This window comes from Agelaius tricolor, unplaced genomic scaffold (assembly GCF_023055355.1).
Source record: "Agelaius tricolor isolate 1412-34295 unplaced genomic scaffold, bAgeTri1.0.p SCAF_19, whole genome shotgun sequence".
Taxonomy (NCBI): Eukaryota; Metazoa; Chordata; class Aves; order Passeriformes; family Icteridae; genus Agelaius; species Agelaius tricolor.
Genome location: NW_027269279.1, coordinates 2,214,321 through 2,235,239, shown reverse-complemented (window position 1 = coordinate 2,235,239; position 20,919 = coordinate 2,214,321). Strand labels below are relative to the sequence as shown.

General features: G+C 56.2%; 1 protein-coding gene across 1 annotated transcript; it reads right to left on the bottom strand.

The window, feature by feature from the left end:
• Positions 1 to 1,305: 1,305 nt before the first annotated feature.
• FAM83G (family with sequence similarity 83 member G) lies at positions 1,306 to 20,311 on the bottom strand. Its single transcript, XM_071443810.1, has 5 exons — positions 19,234 to 20,311; positions 12,042 to 12,209; positions 8,659 to 8,783; positions 6,467 to 7,898; positions 1,306 to 2,544 (listed from the first exon to the last, which is right to left on the bottom strand). Exons 1-5 carry the CDS (start codon positions 19,720 to 19,722, stop codon positions 2,122 to 2,124), a joined length of 2,637 nt encoding a protein of 878 aa, XP_071299911.1. The 5' UTR covers positions 19,723 to 20,311; the 3' UTR covers positions 1,306 to 2,121.
• Positions 20,312 to 20,919: the final 608 nt, after the last annotated feature.

Below are 20,919 nucleotides of genomic sequence, written 5' to 3'. Positions count from 1 at the left end.
TGTGGGGTGGCCATGGAAAGGGGAGGGCTGCAGGGTCCCAGGCAGGAGGGGACAGTGGAGGAGCAGGAAGGGAATTGGGATTTGCTCAAGCTGGACTGGCTGGTGATGCCAGTGCCTGAGGTCTGAGGGATTTGCACTTGGTCTAAAGACAGCAGCACTGGTGGGGAAGGTCCTGTGGGAGGGAGATTGGCCAGAAGCACATTCCCACCTTGTTGGGGAAGATGAAACAGGAAAGCCTTATAAATATGATTGTCTGGCAAATGATTTAGAGAATATAGAAACTATAAGCACGATTGAAATGAAAGCAAGCTTTGAGATCCCTCAGTTACTGAACAACAGGAAAACAATGGTGTGGCCAGCTGAAGGTGATCCCCTTTTGATGGAACAACACCCTCTGCTTGCAGGCAGGCCCAAGGGTCAGAGCAGACCCTGCCAGCTTGGCAGAAGGGGCCCAAAGAGGAGTTTTTAGGGTTTAAAATGTAACACAGTGTGGTAATGTAATGATTCTTATAGGTTGTATGTAAATGCAATAGGATTTGTATCTTGTACTAGATTGGTTAGTGAGAATTAGAATATTCAACACAGAAGAAGATTTATTGTACTGGAATGAGAACCTCTCTCTCTTACCCTCTTACTCTCTTACCCTCTCATCCTCTCTCCCCCTCTCTTCTCTTGGGCCTGCTCTGAGCTGTGGCTGCAGCTCCCAGCAGGGCCCTGCACTTGGCCCTTTGCAATAAACCCCAAATTCCAGACCTGGCTGCAGAGATCTCTGCTCTCCATCCATCCCGACCCTCCTGCCCCCGATGCTCCTACAGAGCTCATCCTGCTGCTCTGAGGGGACAGGGGAGGGGGGCTGCACTGCAGGGATGGAAGGGACCCAGGGTCAGACAGCAGCACCAGCTGTGGGGAATCCACCAGGGATGCTCCTGGGTTCTGTCTCTTCCCTCTGTGAGGCCTCTGGAGCCTCCTCTCCTCTGCCAAGCCTCAGCAGCTGCCCTGGCTTTGGGGGTGCCCCTCCCTGCTCATCTCCCCAGGCTGCTGCCTGGGTGGGAGTGGGGTGGGTGCCTCCCATCCCTCCCTCCAAAAAGTGACGCCTCTGGCTCCAAGATTCTCCTGCTGGAGGTTCTGGGGGAGCTGCAGGGAGGGTTCATCCCATGGGCTGGCAGCACTGAGCAGGAGCACGGGGCAGCTGCCAAGGGCTCGGGGGCTCGCTTGTGAGGGCTTGTTCATGGCACATATTCCTTGTCAGGGCTCAGGCTCAGAGCTTGGCTCCCATTTCCTGGGAAAAATGCAGTGGAAAGGGGCTTCTATTTTTTTTTTTTTTTTTTTTTTTTTTTTTTTTTTCCCTATTCCTATTTTTCTTTTACTGGTTGCTGGAGGTTTGGGGATGGGAGCACATTTCCCCATGGGGGTCCTGGGGAAATGCTCAGGGGGGTAAAAAGTATTTGGCTGGACGTTTGTGCCAAGGCACCTTGAGCTGCAGTTTATTGAGTCCAAGGCCACCTAATCTTGCATTTTAATAGTCTTAGGCAAGGCTCTCCTGCCGTGGGACCAGGGAGCTTTAATGAACAGGCTGCTTTTTTACAGTACAAGTTGAAAAGAGGTGAGTCCCTTGAGGAGTCTTTGTCCCAGGACACGGGTCACCCTCCAAAGGGAGGGCAGACTGCAGTGGGACCTGCTGTGCAAAATGGTAACAGAAGAGTCTCTTAAATAACCAGAAGAAAACACGATCATGGGCGATCCCTCCTTTTCCAGCAGCATTCTGGGATGAGGAGCTGGCTGGCTTTTGCCAGCTGATCCCACAGACTTCTGGGTTCCAGTGATGCTTTCCAGCTTTTAACGAGGCTGGAGGTCACTCCAGCCTGGAAGAGACCTCTTTAAAGGCTGTGCCATCCAAGATTGTCCCCAGCACTACTGCCAGCTGCCAGGGTGGATGCCGTGCACCCCTTCCAAGCCCCATCTCTGGAGCTCTGCCCTGGCCAGGGATGATTTTGGGCTGTCCATCGTGGCCACGTGGTGCTGGTAAATGTAAACAAGACAAAGAAAACAAACCCCTGCCCCAAGGAAGGCGGTGGTGGCGCCTGGGCTCCACCAGCTCTGCAGGGCCACCCTCACCAGCCCCTACTGCTCCTTCTGCCCCGTGGGCTCGGGGGGTGCCTTCTTGGAGTCCACACAAGCACCCTGAGCCCCTGCAACCCTGTTCTTGAGGTGCTTGGTCTGGGAGAGCTTGGAGAGCGGGATGCCCAGGGGTGTCCTCATCTCCTCGGGTGCCCTCTGGCTCTCTTGGGGCAGGGGGCTGAAGCGCTGGCCCGGCGCTCTGCCCGTGCTCGGGGCCACGGACCCGGGTGCTGTGGCCTTGCTGGGGCTCAAGGCTTTGCTCTGCCAGTAGGGCTGGCTGCCTGCAATGGTCTTTTTGGGTTCTGCCCCCTCCCCTGCGTGCTTGGAGGCCCTGAGGGGTTTCTCGTGCGTTGGGGAGCAGGAGAGCTCCTTGCCCGGCTCCCTGCCCGCCCTCCTGGGCCGGTAGCGTGGGTAGATGTGGGTGCCCTGTGGGGGAGAGAGCAGAGACACAGTGAGCTCGGGCTGGAGGAAGGGTGCTGCTCCCTGCAAGGACACCTCTGCACCTGGGCCAGCTGAAAATCCCTCTTTCCCTCGCCCAAATTCAGGGGCAGCTCGGAACTGTTGGGGAGGATGAGACAGGAAAGCCTTATAAATATGATTGTCTGGCAAAAGGTTTTGAGAATATGGAAACTATAAGCGAGATTGAAATGAAAGCAAGCTCTGAGATCCCTTAGTTACTGAACAACTGGGAAACAATGGTGTGGCCGGCTGAAGGTGATCCCCTTGTGATGGAACAACACCCTCTGCTTGCAGACAGCCCCAAGGGTCCAAGCAGACCCTACAGCTTGGCAGAAGGGGCCCAAAGAGGAGTTTTTAGGGTTTAAAATGTAACACAGTGTGGGAAGGTAATGATTCTTATAGGCTGTATGTAAATGCTATAGGATTTGTATATTGTACTGGATTGGTTAGTGAGAATTAGAATATTCAGCACAAAAGAAGATTTATTGTATTGGAATGGGAACCCCTCTCTTTTACCCTTTTATGCTCTTACTTTTTTTACTCCTTTATCCTCTTACCCTCTTACTCTCTCATCCTCTCTTCCCCTCTCTTCTCTCAGGCCTGCTCTGAGCTGTGGCTGCAGCTCCCAGCAGGGCCCTGCACTTGGCCCTTTGCAATAAACCCAAATTCCAGACCTGGCTGCAGAGATCTCTGCTCTCCATCCATCCTGACCCTCCTGCCCCCGACACTCCTACAGGAACAGCCTCAAATATTAACCCAGGCTGCTCATCTGGTACCAAACACTGACACTCCCCAAGCAGCCCTGGCAGTCTGGAGGCTGCCCCGAGCCAAGTCCCTCCTGCCTGGAAATCCAGGACAAGGCCTCTCAACACTGAACACCCACGTGAATCATCCCAGCCTCAGTCAGCCCCGAGAGCATTCAGTCACCCAGAGCCATCCTGTGGCACCAGGTGACTGCCAGGAGCAGATGAAAGGATGGATGGAGGGCTGGGAGAGGAGACAGCAGAGAGCTGCAACAGCACTGTGGGGGTGGCTCTCTCAGCTGGGTTGAGACACACGCTTGGCTCGGGTCTGGGCACCATTAATCCTAATTCTAGACTGGGTAAGGCTGTCACACACGGCTGTGGCCACCAGATGTTTATCTCCCCTTTGGGTGTGCCCGTGCCATGATCTGGAGATGTGATTGCACCTGTGCAGAGGTACCAGGGGAGGTGAGATCTGGTGAGATCTGGTGAGCCAAGGTGCAGGTGGCAGGAGGAGCTGGGGCCAGCAGGCTGCAGAGCTGGCTGTGCCAACCTGCCCTGCCTCTGCAGCGACCCTCACTGTGCTACTGCTGTGGCCCAAAGGCCTCCCTGGTCCTGGAGCTGACACCTCCTCCTTTGGCCAGGAGGGTTGTGTTAAAGCAGTTTAGCTTAGGTAGTCCGAGATTGATTTAATTAGGTGCTTAAAATCAGTGCTAAGGTCTGAGATGGCTTCAGGTGAGAGGGATTAAGGGTGATTTAGCTTTTCTCCCTCTGAGCTCATCATGTGCCTGAGCTGGGTGGTGGCTCCTGACATGCTCTGGCTCTTGGGAAGGAGTTAAACCATGGCTTAAACCAAGTATCCCATGCCAGGAACCTGCACCCTGTCCCTCCTGCCCACCAGCAGAATGAGGCAGTGCTTGCCCAGGAGAGCCTGAATCCTGCTGGGTGCTGAGCACTCCTCTGGAAGCCTTTGGAGAGACTCTGAGCTCTGTGAAATCAGCAATTCCTGCAGATGTTGCCTGTTTAGGAGGGGTGGCTGTGTTGTGGATGGACACGGCTTGGCCAGAGCTTTGAGGTGTGATGGTTTGAGTGGAGCTGTGGGAGGAGGAGGAGGCTGGACTCGGTTTCCATGTCATTGTGGGCACTCTTTGGGAAGGAGATTGGCTAGAAGGGGCAGGAGGGGTGGGATGGTGGTGGGGAATGGTGGTTCCTGGCTGCAGGATGTGCTGCTGTGGTTGCACTGGGCTTTTTTTGGTGCTATGCTGTAACCCCAACCCGTTACTGGTCTGGAGAGAAACCCCACTGTGGGCTGGGTGAACTTCTACACTGCATTTGGGCCCCATGCCCAGTGGCTCCAGCGTTTGGGATGCAGTTTGGCAAGGAAGAGGCTGATGTGGAGTAGATGTTGGTGCTGCTCAGCTCTCCACAGCTCATTGTCCAGTGGTCACTCTCTGCTAAAAACCTGAGCCACACCAAGGCTCCATCCTGGCCAGACCTGAAGATGCTGCTGCCCCTGTTCCTCATCATCTGCCAGGGATGGTCAGCAGGGTCCTGTGCCCAGGTGAGGGCCCCCATGTGGCTGTGGAGCTGCTGGGGTGGGGATTTTCCCTGTCACTGAGGGGAAAGCTCTGCTCTGCACAGCCCTGGGGGCTCTGCAGGTGGGAGAGGGGCAGGACAGGACCCAGGTGTCCCTGTCCCTCCTCCTCCTCCTCCTCCTTGAGGCTGCTGTGCATCCAGCTGAATGGGGTTGTGTATTTAGGGAAGGTGATTTCCAGAGATTTTGGTTTCCATGACATGGAGAACATGATGTTTGCCCTGAGTGAGCCTCCACCTGTGTTTTGGGCTATGCTGGGCAATGGGCCAGCACCTATGAAATGTGGACCCAGGAAAAAAAAAATGTATTTGGGAGAATTGGTAGTGATTTCTGTCAAATTTGACTTTTCAACAGTTAATCAAGGGTTACTTCAATTTATTCTTTTTACACATGGGAGAAACTGCCCTGCACCTCTCCACTGCTTGCTGGCTTTCCTAACCCTGATGCTGTGCTAATTATCTGCCTCTCATCAAAGGGCCAGAACAAGTTACTGCAGGAACACCAGCGTGCCCAGCCGTCCCCAGCGAGGTGGCACCTGGGACCTGGGTCACAGAGCATCAAAGAGCTCGGAGCTCCTTGCCCTGCAGGGCTCAGGGGTATTTGATGTGCGAGGATTAAAGCTCTGAGCTCCCTGTCGCTGGCTGGGAAGGGAGAAGCAAGTGGACTCTGGGATGGTACATTTAATTCCCTGTAAATAGAGATTAGATGCTCAGCTGGGGTAACCTCAGGCAGTTTCAGTGATTTCAGCTGCTGGTTTAGCCCTGGGGGTTTGAATGCCCCAAAAACAGCGGGTGGGGAGCCGTGAGAAGCTGGAATGCTTGGCAGAGGTGCAGGAGGTTGCAGAGCTTGGGTGGAAATCAGGGGACGGCAGTGTCATCACCCCTGGGCGGGACAATGCTGTGGTGGGGATGCTGCTGTGACCTCCTGGCAGCTCTGGCCTGCTCCCCAGGGAATTGCAGCAGGGTGCTGGCCCTGCGTGGTGACAGGGCCTGGCGTCACTCGCGGCTCAGCCACAAAGCTGCTGACTGTGGCACTCACCCGCAGAGGCTGCTGTCCCTGTTTCTCTGCTGCTAATTACCTGTCCGAGTGCTTTCCCTTTGATGCTAATCACCCTGGCAAGGCCTGGAAAACAAGCCTGAGAAGGACACGCCTGCATGCACAGTCTGTCCCCAGCTGGGTGTGATGGGCTGTGGATGGAGCTCAGAGCCCCAGCACATCTGTGCAGCTGTGCCTGGAGCTCCAGCCCCAGCCCCGAGCTGTGGGGATCATCTTTAATTACCAAAACCCTTCCCTTTAACAGCCATCCCCACTGCTGGACGCCAAGAGCTGTGGCACGGCCACTGCATCTTTGTCACCTCTCAGGTGACCATAGCCACGTGCAGGGTGTTATTCTCTATGGGAATCTCATCTCAGCATCTAGGACAGCACCAAAGGTTGGGATGACAGCAAAGCTCAGGATGACATCACACCTCGCTTGAGCTGACTGGGTCACCCCCAGGTTTGCAAACCTTTGTAGGATGGAGAAACAAAGGGTTACAGCAGGAGGTCCTACCTGGGCAGCACTGCTGGGGTAGGAGCTGTTTCCATCCAGGATGGCACAGGGCAGCATGGGCCTGATCTCCACGGCCGTGCTCCTCCTCTTGGTCATGTCCAGGTGCTTCAGGGAGGGGAGGCTGCCCAGGGGGCTGATGAAGGTGCCCCTGCTGATGTGGGGGTCACTGAGCTTCCTCTGCATGGGCAGGATCTCCCCGTTGTGGGTGACGTCCGAGTTGGTTCTGCGCAGGGGCCCGTAGCGATCCCTGACCTCGAAGTACTCGTCGGAGATGGAGGAGGCGTTGGAGCGGCGGTAGCTGTGGTCAGCAGAGCTGCTGGAGTAGCTCTCCTGGTCACTGAGGGTGAGGAACTCCTCTTCCTCCTCCTCCTCCTCATCTCCCAGCCCGTTGTGGGCGCAGGGAGGCCCTTTGCCCTCCTGTGGAGCTGCTGCTGGCCGCTCTGGCTGGGCACGGCAGCTCTCCCTGGCAGCTCGGTTGGGCTTCTCCTCCCGCTCCTGCTTCACAGCCGTGTGCTCAGCCAGGGCTGGCTGCGTGTCACCCTGCAGGGCAGCGCTGCTGTCACAGGCTGTGGTGACTCTGGTCATGATGACACCGACAGGGACGGTCCTTGGCCTTGGAACTGGAGGCTTCACATCCTCCAGTGCCTCCTCCTGTGGCTTCAAATGGTGGCCCAGAGGTGAAGAGGCAAATGTCCCCACTTGCCTCGTTGTCCAGCTGATACCCTCGATGGGGGTGGTCGTGGGGGCTGCAGGAGCTTCCACGGGGAGCTGTGGGATCTGTCTGTGGCTGGGGGACAGCAGAGGCAGCTCCTGCTCTGAGTTCTTCCTGGCCTCCATCTCCCTGTTCTTCAGCATCTGCCGGTGCTGGGCGCTGGCCTGGGACACGTCGCAGACTTTGATGCGGTTCATCTGCGACAGCTTCACGTTCTTCACCTTGGGGTCGATGATGTTGATGTAGCCCAAGACCTCGCTGCCAGGCTCGGGGTCGGGCTCCACCCAGGTGGGCAGGTAGTCAAACATGTTGGCTTTCTCCAGGTTCAGGAGGCCGGGGTGGATGAGCGGGGAGAGCTCAGCCACGTCCCCGTGCCGCTCGCCCCCCTGGCCCTCAGGAGGTGCTTTGCCTTTGTTGTCACTCTTCTGGTTTTTGTCCTGGTTCTCAGATGAGGTTTTGCTGATCTGGTCGGCGCTCTTGGCCTTCACCAGGGCGTATTTGGGGTTTATCAGCTTCTTCACCACAGCGTTGGCGGGGGTCACGGGCACCACGGAGGGCAGTGTCACAGGCTCGGGCTCTTCGCCCATGGAGATGGACTTGAGGCTCACCCCCTTGGACATGAGGTAGAGCTCCTGGAACTGCTTGTCAAAGGCCTCCACCACCTGGCCCGACAGGACTGTGATGACATTCCGGTCCGTCCTCGCCGCAGACCAGGTGAAGCTGGAACAGAAACACATTGGAGACTCTCAGCTGGTAAATAACACCTCTCCCCAGGCCTGGCCTTCTCCAGGGACTGATGGTGCCAGCAGGGACATGATCTCACTGTGAACATAATAATGGGATTGACAAAATAGCTCCCATCCCAAATTAGAGTGAAGGGTTGAACTCCTGAGCACAGTGGGACTTGAAGTAAAAAGAAAAGGAATTTGCAGGGGGTCAGTGCCTTAGTGTTGGCTGCTTTTCCTGTCTCGGTTTGGGTTAAGAGAAGTGACTTGTAAGTGGATGTGTGAAAGTGGATGTGTTATTTGTTATGGCCAGAAAAGAGGAAATGTTCCAGCTCCATGTTTATAAAATTTGTCTTTTAGACCTGAAACCTGACCAGGGCTGGTCGCTTTCTACCTAAGTAAGTTTTCCTTTGAACAAACTGAAAAATACTTTGTGTAGGAAATTGGAAAGCTGAGCTTGGTGTGAGAGCTGGGACAGGCTGTGCTTTGGTGCTCTGCTCCTTCCTTGTGCTCATCAGCACAGAAACACTCAGTGTGTCCCACCACCTCCAAGAAGGGTGGGTGTCCTAGACCTGGTGGTGTAGGGAGTAGTGGGAGCCCCTTAGGACCCACTCCCAATGGAAAATCTCCTCCCAGTTTAGGATGAGGAGAGCAAATCTGGCTTGGGCTCCAGGAGCCTTGGACCACGAGGGTTGATGTTGATCCTTTCACCAACACCTCAGTGGGGTGGGCAAGAGGAGACGTCTCTGGTGTACCTGTAGGAGCCACACATGGCTCGATCCCCGTCCACGAACATGAACTTCTGGGCCAAAGCCCCCTTGAACTTGGTGGCCGAGCGGGTGAAGAACTCGGTGCCCCCGGTGCTGCGGACGCGCAGGTTCTGCAGGGCAGAGGCAGAGGGGTGGGCAGGGGGGAAGAGCTGCTGTGGCACCACCACCCACCCTCCAGGGACAGCATCACCCACCCCTCCAGGGACAGCATCACCCACCCTCCAAGGACAGCATCACCCACCCCTCCAGGGACAGCATCACCCACCCCTCCAAGGACAGCACCACCCACTGTCACAGACATCTTTTATGGAAAACCCTTTCCTTAGGATTTTTCCTCCTGAGAAGCTGAGAGGCCTCAGGAACAAAATGTACCCAATGGTTATCTGCTGCTGTGGAATGCAACAGGTGCATCTGGGATTGGTCTCATGGGGTTGTTTCTAATTAATGGCCAATCACAGTCCAGCTGGCTCGGACAGAGAGTCTGAGCCACAAACCTTTGTTATCATTCCTTCCTATTCTATTCTTAGCTGGCCTTCTGATGAAATCCTTTGTTCTATTCTTTTAGTATAGTTTTAATGTAATATATATCATAAAATAATAAATCAGCCTTCTGAAACATGGAGTCAGATCCTCATCTCTTCCCTGATCCAAGAACCTCTGTGAACACGGTCACCACCCACCCCTCCAAGGACATCACCACCCACCCTCTAGGAACGCCCCTCTGGATGCTCCACAGCCCCTCTGAGGAGGGAGAATGTTCCTCATGGCTGGCTCAGAGGAGGCCACAGCGATGAGGAGATGAAATAACTCGCCCAAGGCCACCACGGGCTGGGCTTGGGGAGTTTCCTGCCTTGCCCATGTGCTGCCAGGCTGTGTTTGGCATCTCTTGAACTCGGTGTCTGTGGGCGAGGGCTGTGTGGTGCTGCTGCAATCTATGCAAATGCCACCATGGGAGAGGAGGCTGCTCACCTGCTCCCAGCAGATCTGCAGGGGGTTTCAGGGGGAGGTGGGGACCCCAGAACATCCCACGGGGTGTTTTGTCCTTCCCCACGCTCACCCTTTGCTCTGCTCCTAAATTTGGCCGTCTACCCCTGGTTTTAGGGGCTGGTGGGAAATCAGGCAGTGGGGAAGCATCTTTTCACCCTCGGGAAATGAAACCTGGTGATGTGGGAGCAGGTCCCTGGAGTGGAGCTGGGTGTCCTCCCCAGGGAACCCAGTGACGCAGGGGCAGCCCTGGCTCTGTGAAAATCTCTTTGCTCTTTTTTTATCCCCAGGCTGGCTCCTGTCTCTGGCCTCTCTGTGGAGGGCACTGGCACATTCCTCAGCAGAGCAGATAGCATCTCCCACAGCAAAGGGGCTCCCTTTGGGTGGGGAGAAAATATTTTCTTGAGAAAGCGCCTGCATTCCTCCTGTTCCTGCTGGGATGTTGGTAAGGCTGTTGCAAAAGGCTCTGTGTCATCACTGGGTCATGCCCTCCATGGCTGTTTCATTGTCTGTTTTGTTTTGTTTTTTAAAGAAAAGCATCGAAAATATTTGTCTTCCCCTCCTCCAGCCTTTCCCATCTGCTTCCCAGGGCTCTCCTCTGTCCCTGGAGACCATGACCAGGCACAGGCCCAAGCCCAGGTACACCCCTGGTCCCTGCTCCCCCATCCCTGGCAGGAAAATTCAGTGCAGCTGATGTGTAAGCCACAGCTTTCCTGACTGTGTTTCCAGGGAAGTTCCACTCACTGAACAGAGAAGGTCTGGGAGGGAATTTTTTTGCGAATTTCATGTTTTTCTTAGCAAAAATGCTAAGAAAATGCTTTTTGCCTGCTGTGGCTGGGGCGAAACCGGTGCTGAGCATCCTAATTTCTGCCAGTGTGCTGCACTGAGAGGGCTGGGATGGCAATTGTCACCTCTGTCCCTTATTTTCCCTACACATGGGGCTGCTGAGAGAGCAGTGACACCCAAGGCTTCACCCCCTGCCCACCACCCACCCAGAGCTGCCCCTTTGCCCAAACCCCAGGAGCAGCTCTGGGTGTTTTCCAGGCAACAACTCTCCTGCTGCTGATCCCTCTCCCTCCTCCTATCAGTGCTGTTGAGTAAAATCTGCTCCCCTAATCCCTGCTGAGGCAGGGGTGAATCACCCAGCCCTTGCTCAAGCCGGTTGCTAATTGCCACCGAGATAACGAGGGGACGTTTCGTTAACATCTCCTGCCTTGAGAAGCAGCTCCCAGACTCTGCCCTACTTTCCCTCACCTCCTCCTGCACCCCGTGCCAGCCAGCCGGCTGCAATATGTGGCAAATCCCAACTTCCAGACATTTGCCGAGCTCTGCAGGTGTTCTCCTGCTTTTCCAGTCCTGCCACCGGGGCTGCTAATGCAGGAAAACACCGGCGTGCGTCAGCGCTGGCTTTTCTGGTCTTGGAGCAGCAGCAGCCTGCGGGATCCCAGGCTCCCCAGGGAGCTTGGGCTCGGGTGAAAGCTGGGCTGTGTTTGCTGTAATTGTTGGCAGCAGGCACTGGGGAGGGAGGCTGTGAGGTTTTGGGGGTCCCTGAGCCCCATTCCCCCCCTTGTGCCAGCCAGGTGTGAGGGTGCCGTGGCTCCTGCGTGTTCCTGCTCAGCCAGGGCCTGGCCCTCACCCACCCTAAGCAAATCTGGGGAGCTTGCCCGGGCACGGGCCCTCCTGGAGGGCATTTGGCAGCGGGCACGCTGACGTCAGGAGCAGCAACACCACTGCTGTGCCAAGCCACAGGCCAGGCTGGGCCAGGAGCCCCCACAGTGGGGCTGTGGGGCTGCTCTGGAGTGATTGCATCCCATGCTGGTGATGGGGGCGCAGCCTGGGACTGTCCTGTGGTCCCTGCTCTGGCTGCTGCTGCTGCTGAGGCTGGAACAACCCTCTGTCCTCTCCTCTGCCCCTTCTTCTGGCTTTGCTCTGTGACCAGGTGATTTTCTCTGCACCCCCTGCTCGCACAGGGATGTGGAAGGGGAAGCCCAGAATCTCACTTGGGAATCCCAGAATCTCACTTGGAATGAGATTTAAGGGGCCTTAAATCTCATTCCAACCCCCTGCCATGAGCAGGGACACCTTAAACTAGACCAGGTTGCTCCAAGCCCCATCCAAGCCACCCCTGCACTGGTGGGTACCAGCAGCCCCCTGGGCTTTCTGCTCCAGCTTTGCTGGGTGTAAATCCACATCCCATCCTCTCACCCACCTCTCCAAGCTGCTCCTGAATTTGGGCATCGCCTCCAGCTTTGGCTACAGCAAAAAATGAACTAAACTCTCCACAACTGGGGGTTGTGATTGCCCAAGACAGGAGGGAGCAGAGCTTAAAATTCTGATTTTCTCCTGCATTTGGAGGAGGCTCCCCAGCTCCAGGTCAGCCCTACCTTCAGGTGTCCAGCGTGCATGTGGGCTCGCTCACACATCTGCAGGAAGTGCTTCACGTTGGTCTCATCCAGGATGATGTAGACTCCCACTTTCCTCTTGAAGCCAGCGTCCAGGAGGTCCTTGAAGATGTCCACGTCAGTGAACATGTCCATGACCACAGCAATGACCTGCAGAGGGGACAGGGGACACGAGGCTGGGTGGCCAGGGACAACCCAAGGTACAGTCAGAGCTTGGTTTTGTGAGAGGCAAAGCAAAGTGCTCCCTGTAGGAGGCTGGAATTTGGGCTGAAATTCAGGCTGGAATTTGGGCTGGGGGAGCCCAGGATTGCCCCCAGTCTGAGGATGGAAAGTCCTCCCATTCCTCTGCTGTCACTGTGGAAAGTTTGATCTCCAAGAGAGGTAGATGTGGCACCTGGGGACATGGTTTAGTGGTGGCCCTGGCAGTGCTGAGTTAATTGTTGACTTGATGGTCTTTGGATGTTTTTTTTTCAACCCTGACCATTTCAGTGGTGATCCAAAGCATAATCTATTGATGAAAAGCCAGTTACTGAGGGTGAATCTAACTTTCCTGCCTTTAAAGGCTTCACAAAATTCAGAGTCCAGTTTGTGGCTGAGAAGTTTGGTGTCCCTTTGCTGTCAGCATTGCAGGGAGCATCAGAAGGGGAAGCCCTTGATGCACAGTGATCACAGAATTGCTAAGGTTGATAAAGACCTGCAGGATCATCAAACCCAGCCACTGAGTGGTGTGTCCATCTGCCCTGGTCTCACTGCCCAGCCTGGGCTGCTGCTCCTCCTGCACAGCATCCCTGCTTCCTCCCAGGCTGTGTGGAAGGAGCAGAGCCAGGACAGCAGTGCCAGCACCTGTGACAGTGGTCACAGGGGTTTTCAGGAGAAGGAAGAGACGAGAATGTTGACTCCATGATCAGAAGGCTCGATTTATTATTTTATGATATATATATTACTAAAAATATATATATATATATATATAACTAAAAAGAAAAAGAAAAGGTTTCCTGAGATGCTAACTAAGCTAAGAATAGAAAAGAAAAGAATGATGACAAAGGCAGCTCAGTCCTTGATTGGCCATGAATTATAAACATCCAAGAGGGGCCAATCCCAGGTGGACCTGTTGCATTCCACAGCAGCAGATAACCATTGCCTACATTCTGTCTCTGAGGCCTCTCAGCTTCTCAGAAGGAAAAATCTTAAAGAAAGGATTTTTAGTGAAAAGATGTGTGCGACAAGCACCCCGAGCAGTGACAGCTGTGTTTGTCACATGGCAGTGTCACTGATACCCACAGGCTGCACCCAGGGCGTTTGCTGCTGTGCCAGGCACAGCTGGGGCTGACAGGAAAATGGATCTGGGCCACGCTGGGAATGTCACTGGGGTGTGTGCCTGTGCTGGGAATGTCACTGGGGTGTCTGCCTGTGCTGGGAATGTCACTGGGATGTCTGCCTGTGCTGGGAATGTCACTGGGGTGTCTGCCTGTGCTGGGAATGTCACTGGGATGTTGCCTGTGCTGGGAATGTCACTGGGGTGTCTGCCTGTGCCCATGGCTGCTGATTTCCTGCTGATGCCATCACCTGTGGCCGTGAGCAGCCGCTCATGGCAGGCAGAGGGGCTGGAGGCAGTCCCAGGGCAGCTCCACAGGGATTTCTGCCTCCCCTCAGCCCAGGGGAAAGGCATCAGGGAGCTGGTTTGTCCTTGTGCCATGGCTGGAGTTCCTCCCATGCCCATGGCTGTTCCTGGAAGGTGCCCTGGGCTGGGCCAGGTGGGTGCTCTTGCCCTTCCCTGCTGGCCATGGCACGTGGCTGAGCCAGGGGGACACCAGGGAGACCCCAGGCTGCTCCTCCCTCCCTCCCTCCCTCAGGAAGGGGCTGGGATGGTGCTGGGTGCCTGCACACTCAGACACCTCCAGCCCAGAGCTCTCAAAGCACCCTGAGCTGCCTTTTAATTAGCTCTGTGCCACAGGACGTGGAGAGCTTTAATTAAGCAGAGGATTGTTATGACACTGCTGGCTCTTCCCTTCCTTTTCTGCAGGCCATGGGGGGAAGAGCAAGGCAGTGTGGGGAGCCCCAGCCCTGCTGTCCCTGCTGCCACCCTGGTGTCCCCAGCCCTGACCACACCGCAGCGTTTTGGGAGGTGCCACGGAGCCAGGTGAGGGGGCACTTCATGGCTTTGCCACTCGATTTTAACTGAATTCCCATTTTTCCTGGGCCCAGAGCCTCCCCCCAGGCTTTGTGAAAGGCTGAACCCTCACTCCCCTGTGCACCCACTCGTGTGCTTTGCTCATCCTTGTGGGGAAACCGAGGCAGGAACCAACTGCTGGATTTGCATGGATGCGAAGTGGGACGGGTTCAAAGCTACTCTGGGAGCTCTGGGCTCGCATTTGCCACGTTCAGCAAAAAACTGGGGAGGAGCTGAACTGTGTTCCATGAGTCCTGGGCAAGGGACACCTTGGTGGGACAGTGTGGGTTTGGTGGCAGAGGGTTTGGTGGCATCGGGTTTGCTTCTGACCCTGATTCTCCATGCCCATGCCACTTCTCCTGTGTGCTGTGTTTTCTCCAGGAAAAGTTGAGCACTTGTGAAACGGGCATGAGGACAGCGCTGACATTCATTTTGAGGGACAAGAACATTTTCCCACCGTGGTCCCAGCAGTGCTGAGGCCTTGGCTCTCTGCTCGAGGGCGTGAGGGAGTTTCTCAGGGCTGTGGGCAGGGCACTGTGCCCCGTGCCCAGCCCTGCTCACACACTGCAGGCAGTGCCCAGGGTGCCCAGCTCTCAGCCACCTGCCCACGTTTGAACCCAATGCCTCCTGCCCAGCTGGTGCCTCCTGTCACTGCTCAGCTCCTGCTTCCCTCCCTGCTGTGTCTTGCCTGCAGGACAGGCTTGGCCCTGGTTTGTCACCAGGATCTCACTCCAATGTGCCAACACTGCCCTGGCACGGGATGGGCGGGACAGCGAGGATGAGGCAGCTCCTCATGGGGGGACTGTGCCTGTCTGGGTGACATCTGCTGCTGGGATCTGTCCCTGCCTGGGTGAATTCTTCTGGATCTGTCCTTCTCTGGGTGACATCTGCTGCTGGGATCTGTCCCTGTCTGGGTGCCATCTGCTGCTGGGATCTGTCCTGTCTGGGTGAATTCTCCTGCTGGGATCTGTCCTTCTCTGGGTGACATCTCCTGCTGGGATCTGTCCTTCTCTGGGTGACATCTCCTGCTGGGATCTGTCCCTGCCTGGGTGAATTCTCCTGCTGGGATCTGTCCTGTCTGGGTGAATTCTCCTGCTGGGATCTGTCCCTGTCTGGGTGAATTCTCCTGCTGGGATCTGTCCCTGCCTGGGTGAATTCTCCTGCTGGGATCTGTCCCTGTCTGGGTGAATTCTGCTGGGATCTGTCCCTGCCTGGGTGAATTCTCCTGCTGGGCTGCCTGGGCTTGAACCCTGGAGTGCCAAACCCTGGCCCAGGGATCCTCTGCAAAGAGTGGAGGCCTGTCTGCTCTGCAGCAATCCTGCCTGCCCTTTGCTCCCCAGCTTGGGGAACGGGGTTGCCTGCAGCAAACTGTGCCACCTGGCTGTGAGGAGCCAGCCTGTCCCTTGTCCCTGTCACCTCTGCCAGGGCACTGCTTGGTGCTGGACATTCCCTTTGCTGGAGCCCTTTTGCTGCTGTGTCATCCCAGGAAACTTCACCATCCTTTTGCCATTCTCTGAGAGGGTACAGAGGAAATCAGCCCTAAATCTGCAGCTGGAGGCTGCCAGTGCCCATGAAGGTGAATGAAGCTTTTCTTGCCAGGGTCCCAGGAGCTGCCAGAATCCATGGGGTACAGCAGCTGTGCAGGAGCTGGGTCCCAGATCCCTGTATCCCCTTGGTTGGACACTGGGAAATGCTGTTGGGATTTTTGGAACAGCTTTGATGAGCACCTAAACTGCAGGATCATGTTTTATAGAGGAAGTTGCAGCTCTTTATTGTCTCACTGTGAATCATCAGATAATGACTTCTGGGGTGCACCACGTGGGCATTCAATAAATTAGGCAGGCACCAAGGCACAATTAGAGGAAGAGTGTTGGGATGGAGGAGAGGTGGGACAAGTAACATTAATAATTGCTCTCCCCTGTCGACCCTTTCATCCAGGAACAGCAGAAGGTTTTGTAAACAGTAATTAATAGGGCCTCCCAACCTTCTCTGGAAGTTGCTCAGGGTAATTACATCACCACAATCCCAACCTGGAACCTCAAGTGAAGACAGGAGGGCAGAGTCACTGCTCTCTCCCCTGGCTCTGGGCCAAGGTCAATGTTTGCATGCTCTGGTTTCTGGTCAGAGAGAGCCAAGACAGGAGGAGGAGGAGGAAGATCTTCCTCCCTTCCACCATAGAATCATTAAGGTTGGAAAAGACATTCAGGATTGTCAACTCCTTGGACCCATCACCACTTGTCACCAGCCCTGAGCACTGAGTGCCACATCCACAGATTCCTTGGACACCTCCAGGATGGACTCCAAACCTCTCTGGGCAGCCCCTTCCCGTGCCTGCCCACCCTTCCCATGAAGAAATTGTTCCTGATGTCCAACCTGAGAGCTCTGCAGCCTGAGGGACCCTCAGCAAGGAGGAGACAGCCGTGCCATGCTCAGCCTGGGGAAGGTCTCTGGGGTGAACCCCTCACCAGCTCTGCTTGCTGGCCACAAAGATGGCATTTTCAGGGACCTGGCCACAGGATCCTGCCTCTCCTTTCTCCCATTCACTCCCAGCAAGAGGAGGGGATCATTTGCATCTCCCTCTCTGGGTTAGAGGCAGCGTTTGGCCTCGTTCCTGTCAGCACCAGGGCTCCTCTGACCCTCAGAGCGGCCTCACATCCCTGGGATTCCTCACCCTGAGAGCCTGTGTGACCTCCCAGCACCAGCACTGCTCCCATGGGCTCTGAACTCTGCTGGGCCAGCCTAGAGGACTTTGCTCTCCTGGGACAGCAAGTGACACAGCGGGGTTTGGGGCTGGCACCGGGGCAGGGAGAGCGTCTGGGACAGCGTCTGGAGCAAGGGTCATCCTCTGGCAGGGACCTGAGCCTCTGCCAAGCCTGTGCTCCTGTGCAGGAGAGCACGTGGGCAGGGATCTCCCCAGGGAGGACAGAGCACCTGGGCAGTGTGTGTGACATCTGATGGTGGCAGCAGGATGGTCCCTTTGCCCACTCGCGGCTCCCTCAGCCAAACCCTTTCACCTCTGAGCTGCTGTGGAGACCTTGAGCCCTGGCAGAAATAAGCAGGGTGGTCGAGCCCAGTGTCCCCCACCCTCAGGAGCACCCACAAGTTGTCACCTGGGCTGCACTGTGTGACAGCAGGTTCAGCTGCAAGGAATTCTGTGCTTAAATACAGGATGGGAGATCATGGAAGAACCCCACTCTCCTAAACTCCTGCACCCCCAGACCCTGCAGGACCAAGCACTCACCCATCTCTACGTTTCCTGAGGCACCATAAGCTCCAAGCAGGCTCCTGCATGTCACCAGTGGTGTCACCATGTCTCACCCCACAGTCAGAGCCCGTCTGGAGCAGGAGGCAGAGCCCAGCCCCGCTCAGGGCCATCGAGTGCCGGGGATGAGCACAGCAGCATCAGCCCTGGCCACGTCCCCGAATCCTGGAGAGGCTCCAGGGGAGGTGGGGATGTGCCTGACTCAGCTCTGGGAGCAGGAGCAGGGTGTGGGATGACTCAGGAGGGCAGGTGGGAAGCGGTGAGTAGGCAAAGGCAGGCGGGAGCTGCCAGCCCGAGTCGGAAAGACCCAAAGATGAGACATTGTTTGTTGTGGGATTGTGCTCCCATCCTCCATCCCACGGGGTGGCAGCTCTCCCTTCCTCTGCCCTCGCTGCAGAGTGCTTTGGCAGGGAAAATGCCACAGGGGAGGACAAGTGACCTCGACTTGTGTGAGGTGACAGTGGCCAGAGATGGCTCCTGCCCACAGCCCTGACACCCCCAACAGCCATTCCTGAGATCCTGCTGCCTTGGATGTTTTGAGACATCCATTTTCCTGCCTGAGCTGGTCTGAAGAGGCTCTGCTGGCTGCATGTCACAGGATTCCCTCTCTCCTAGCAGGACCTGCAAACCCCAGCACTATCTCTGGAGCAGCCAGGTGGACCTGATGCATCCCAGCCTGTCCCCTCTGCTCCACAGCTCCCCTGGCAGGCTCTCCCTGTTGCCCTGCTGGAACATCCTCTGCTTGGGAAGCTCCTTTCTTCATGATTCTGGATGCACAGAACTCGAGGAGCTTCAAAGCACCAAGAAACCAGCAGGTACCAACCCCTCCTGGGACTGGGTCACTGGGAAGCACCAGCAGCACCTTCTCACCTCTGACCTTCAGCACAGGCCAGCATCTCCCTCCTTCCCTGGGTGATGGATGGCTCATGCATGCCCACTCCCTGCTCCTCGCCTTGACGCCACAAGGGAGGACAAGTCTGAACCCAAATCCCTTCAGCATCTGCCCAGCCTTGTCCCTCCCCTCACCAGCTCATCCTCATCCTCTAAACGCCAGGATGAGCCAGCCTGGAGCCCCACAGCCATCCCAGGCCAAACTTGGCCCTCGTGTGGGTCAGAGCTAGACCAGGAGCTTTGGTCACTTTGCCCCAGGGTCACGGACTGGACGGGTGGTGGACACAAGGACTGAGGCCAGGCCATGACCCCAGGGTCAATACTGGACAGCTGGTGGACCCCAGGCCTGAAACCAGGACACAATGCCAGGTTTCTGCAAGGCGTCACACCGGGAATAATGATTGTGGAGTGCCTGGGACCATGGGCTCAACCCCTTTTTCTCCCCAGCAGCCCTGCAGGGACCCTGGGATGAGCAGAGCTGCTGTGTGGATATTGGGAAGGGCTGTGCTGAGCCCAGCTAGCAGCATCCACAGCAAAACCTGATCCCCAAATATTATAGGAAGGATATGAAGGATATGAAGGATATCCTTCTCAGCCAGTGAATAGGACAAATTAAGATGATGGCGATGATTAAGGATGAGTATTGCGATTAGGAAGAATAGTAGGTAGGTGAAAAATTTTGTGATACAGGAGTCTGAAGCTATAGATCACGTTGCAAATTGTAGGACAGATCATGATTATATTGGTTACAAGGAAAAACCTGCACGCTCGGGCAGAGCTCCCCGCAGGACAGGGATCGGAGCACGACGCCCTGGGGCCAACCCTGCCCGGTCCCGCGGCGCACCCCTCACCTTCTGAGCCTGGCAGATCATCTTCCTCACCACCTCCTTGATGTGCGCCTGGCCCTCGATGGGCGGCTGCATGTACACGGTGGCCCTGGTGACCCCGCGGTAGGCGATGGTCTCGGGCCAGCCCAGGTCCAGCTGCGGGATGGAGCGGTCCGACCTCTGCGGCCAATACTCCAGGGAAGGCGCCACGTCCTGCTCGTCCCCTTGGCTGTTCCTGTCGCCCTCGCTGTCCCCGCTGCCGTGCCGCGGGATGTACTCGGAGCCGGGGTCGTAGGTCTCCAGCGTGTCCAGGATCTTCTTCAGCTCCAGCTCGGACAAGAAGTCCCTGATGTTCTCCCTCTTCAGGACTTCATAGAAGGCGTCGGGGCCGCGGGAGGCCAGCGCCTCCAGGGCCAGGCGTTGCTCCTCGCTGTAGAAGAACTCGGGCTTGGACTCGCTGGACCTCCAGTTGACGTGGCTGTCGTCCAAGCACTGTACCTGGGAGAAAGCCATGGTGACCCCGCACGCCGGTCCCCTCTGCCGAGGGAGCTCCGAGCCCCCAGCGAGCGCCGGACGTCGGCAATAAATAGGAATTAATTATTCTCCAGTCTTTAAATACACAGTTTGCTTCACCCTGCCCGGCTCCAGGCGCAGCTTGGGGAAGGCACCGCTCCCTTTTCCAACGGCTCTGCCACGCAGGAGCTCTTCCTGCCGGGGAGGAGGCTTTGGATTCTGCCTTGCCCCGGGCTCCAGGCAAGGAAAACGCGGAGCTGCCCCCGGCAGGGGCTGCGTGGCGGGGCAGACAGCCCCAGGTGTACCTACAGCACCAGCAGGTCCTTCACCCCCGCGGCCGCTCCCTCCTCATCCTCCGCTCTCCCAAGACAACGCTAACACCGGGTGAAATTAAAAAAAAAACAACAAAAAAAACCCAAAAAACTGGGAAAGAAACAAAGAGAAAAAAGCGGCTTAAAGCAGGGCAGCGAGGAGCAGGGAGCCTGGGCCGAGGTGCGGCGCCTGGCTGCGGCTGCAGCGGGGGAAGGCAGCGCTGTGCCCCAGCCTCCTGCGCATCCCGGCTCGGCTCTGCCGGCGCGCACTGCCGGGCCCGGACAGGTAACAGCAAGAAGTGAAAAGAGGAAAAGGAAAAGAGTGATTCATCCCTCCGCCCTGCCCCACCTGCAGTCACATGCTGCCTTCACACATTCCCTGCCCAGCCCCATTAACTCTTTCGGCTGATGCGCCCGCGGAGCCGAGCCCGGAGCCCCCGGGAGGGTCCTGGGTGGCTCCAGGGGGCTTTGGGTGTTTTGTATTTTCTTTTTTTTTATTTTTCTTCTCTTTTTTTTTTTTTTTTTTTTTTTTTAATCTCTCCCCTGAGATTCCCCTCTCTCCCGATGTGCCGGCTGGTAAGTCAATATTTTCCAGGAAAAGAGCTCTGTCCTGTGGTTAACCCCTCCTGTGCTGGAGTGCTGGAGCAGCAGCTCGGAGCCCGGCTGGGGAGCAGCGTGTGGGAGCTGCCAGAACACTTCAAAGCTGCACTGAGGCAGGTTTAGACTGGATGTTAGGAAGCATTTCTTTGTGGAGAGGGTGCTCCAGTCCTGGAACAGGTTTCTTAGAGAGGTGGTCAAGGCCTCAAACCTGTCAGTGTTTAAGAGGCATTTGGACAATACCATTAATTTTTTTGGTCAGCCCTCAATTGGTCAGGCAGTGGGACCA

Excerpts from the sequence above, each read along its gene's own strand:
- FAM83G (XM_071443810.1), bottom strand. The coding sequence starts at position 19,722 with ATGGCTTTCTCCCAGGTACAGTGCTTGGACGACAGCCACGTCAACTGG. Across the intron at positions 12,210-19,233 it reads TGATCTGCCAGGCTCAGAAG|GTCATTGCTGTGGTCATGGA; the intron begins GTGAGGGGTGCG and ends TCCCCTCTGCAG. Across the intron at positions 7,899-8,658 it reads GCCATGTGTGGCTCCTACAG|CTTCACCTGGTCTGCGGCGA; the intron begins GTACACCAGAGA and ends TTTCTGTTCCAG.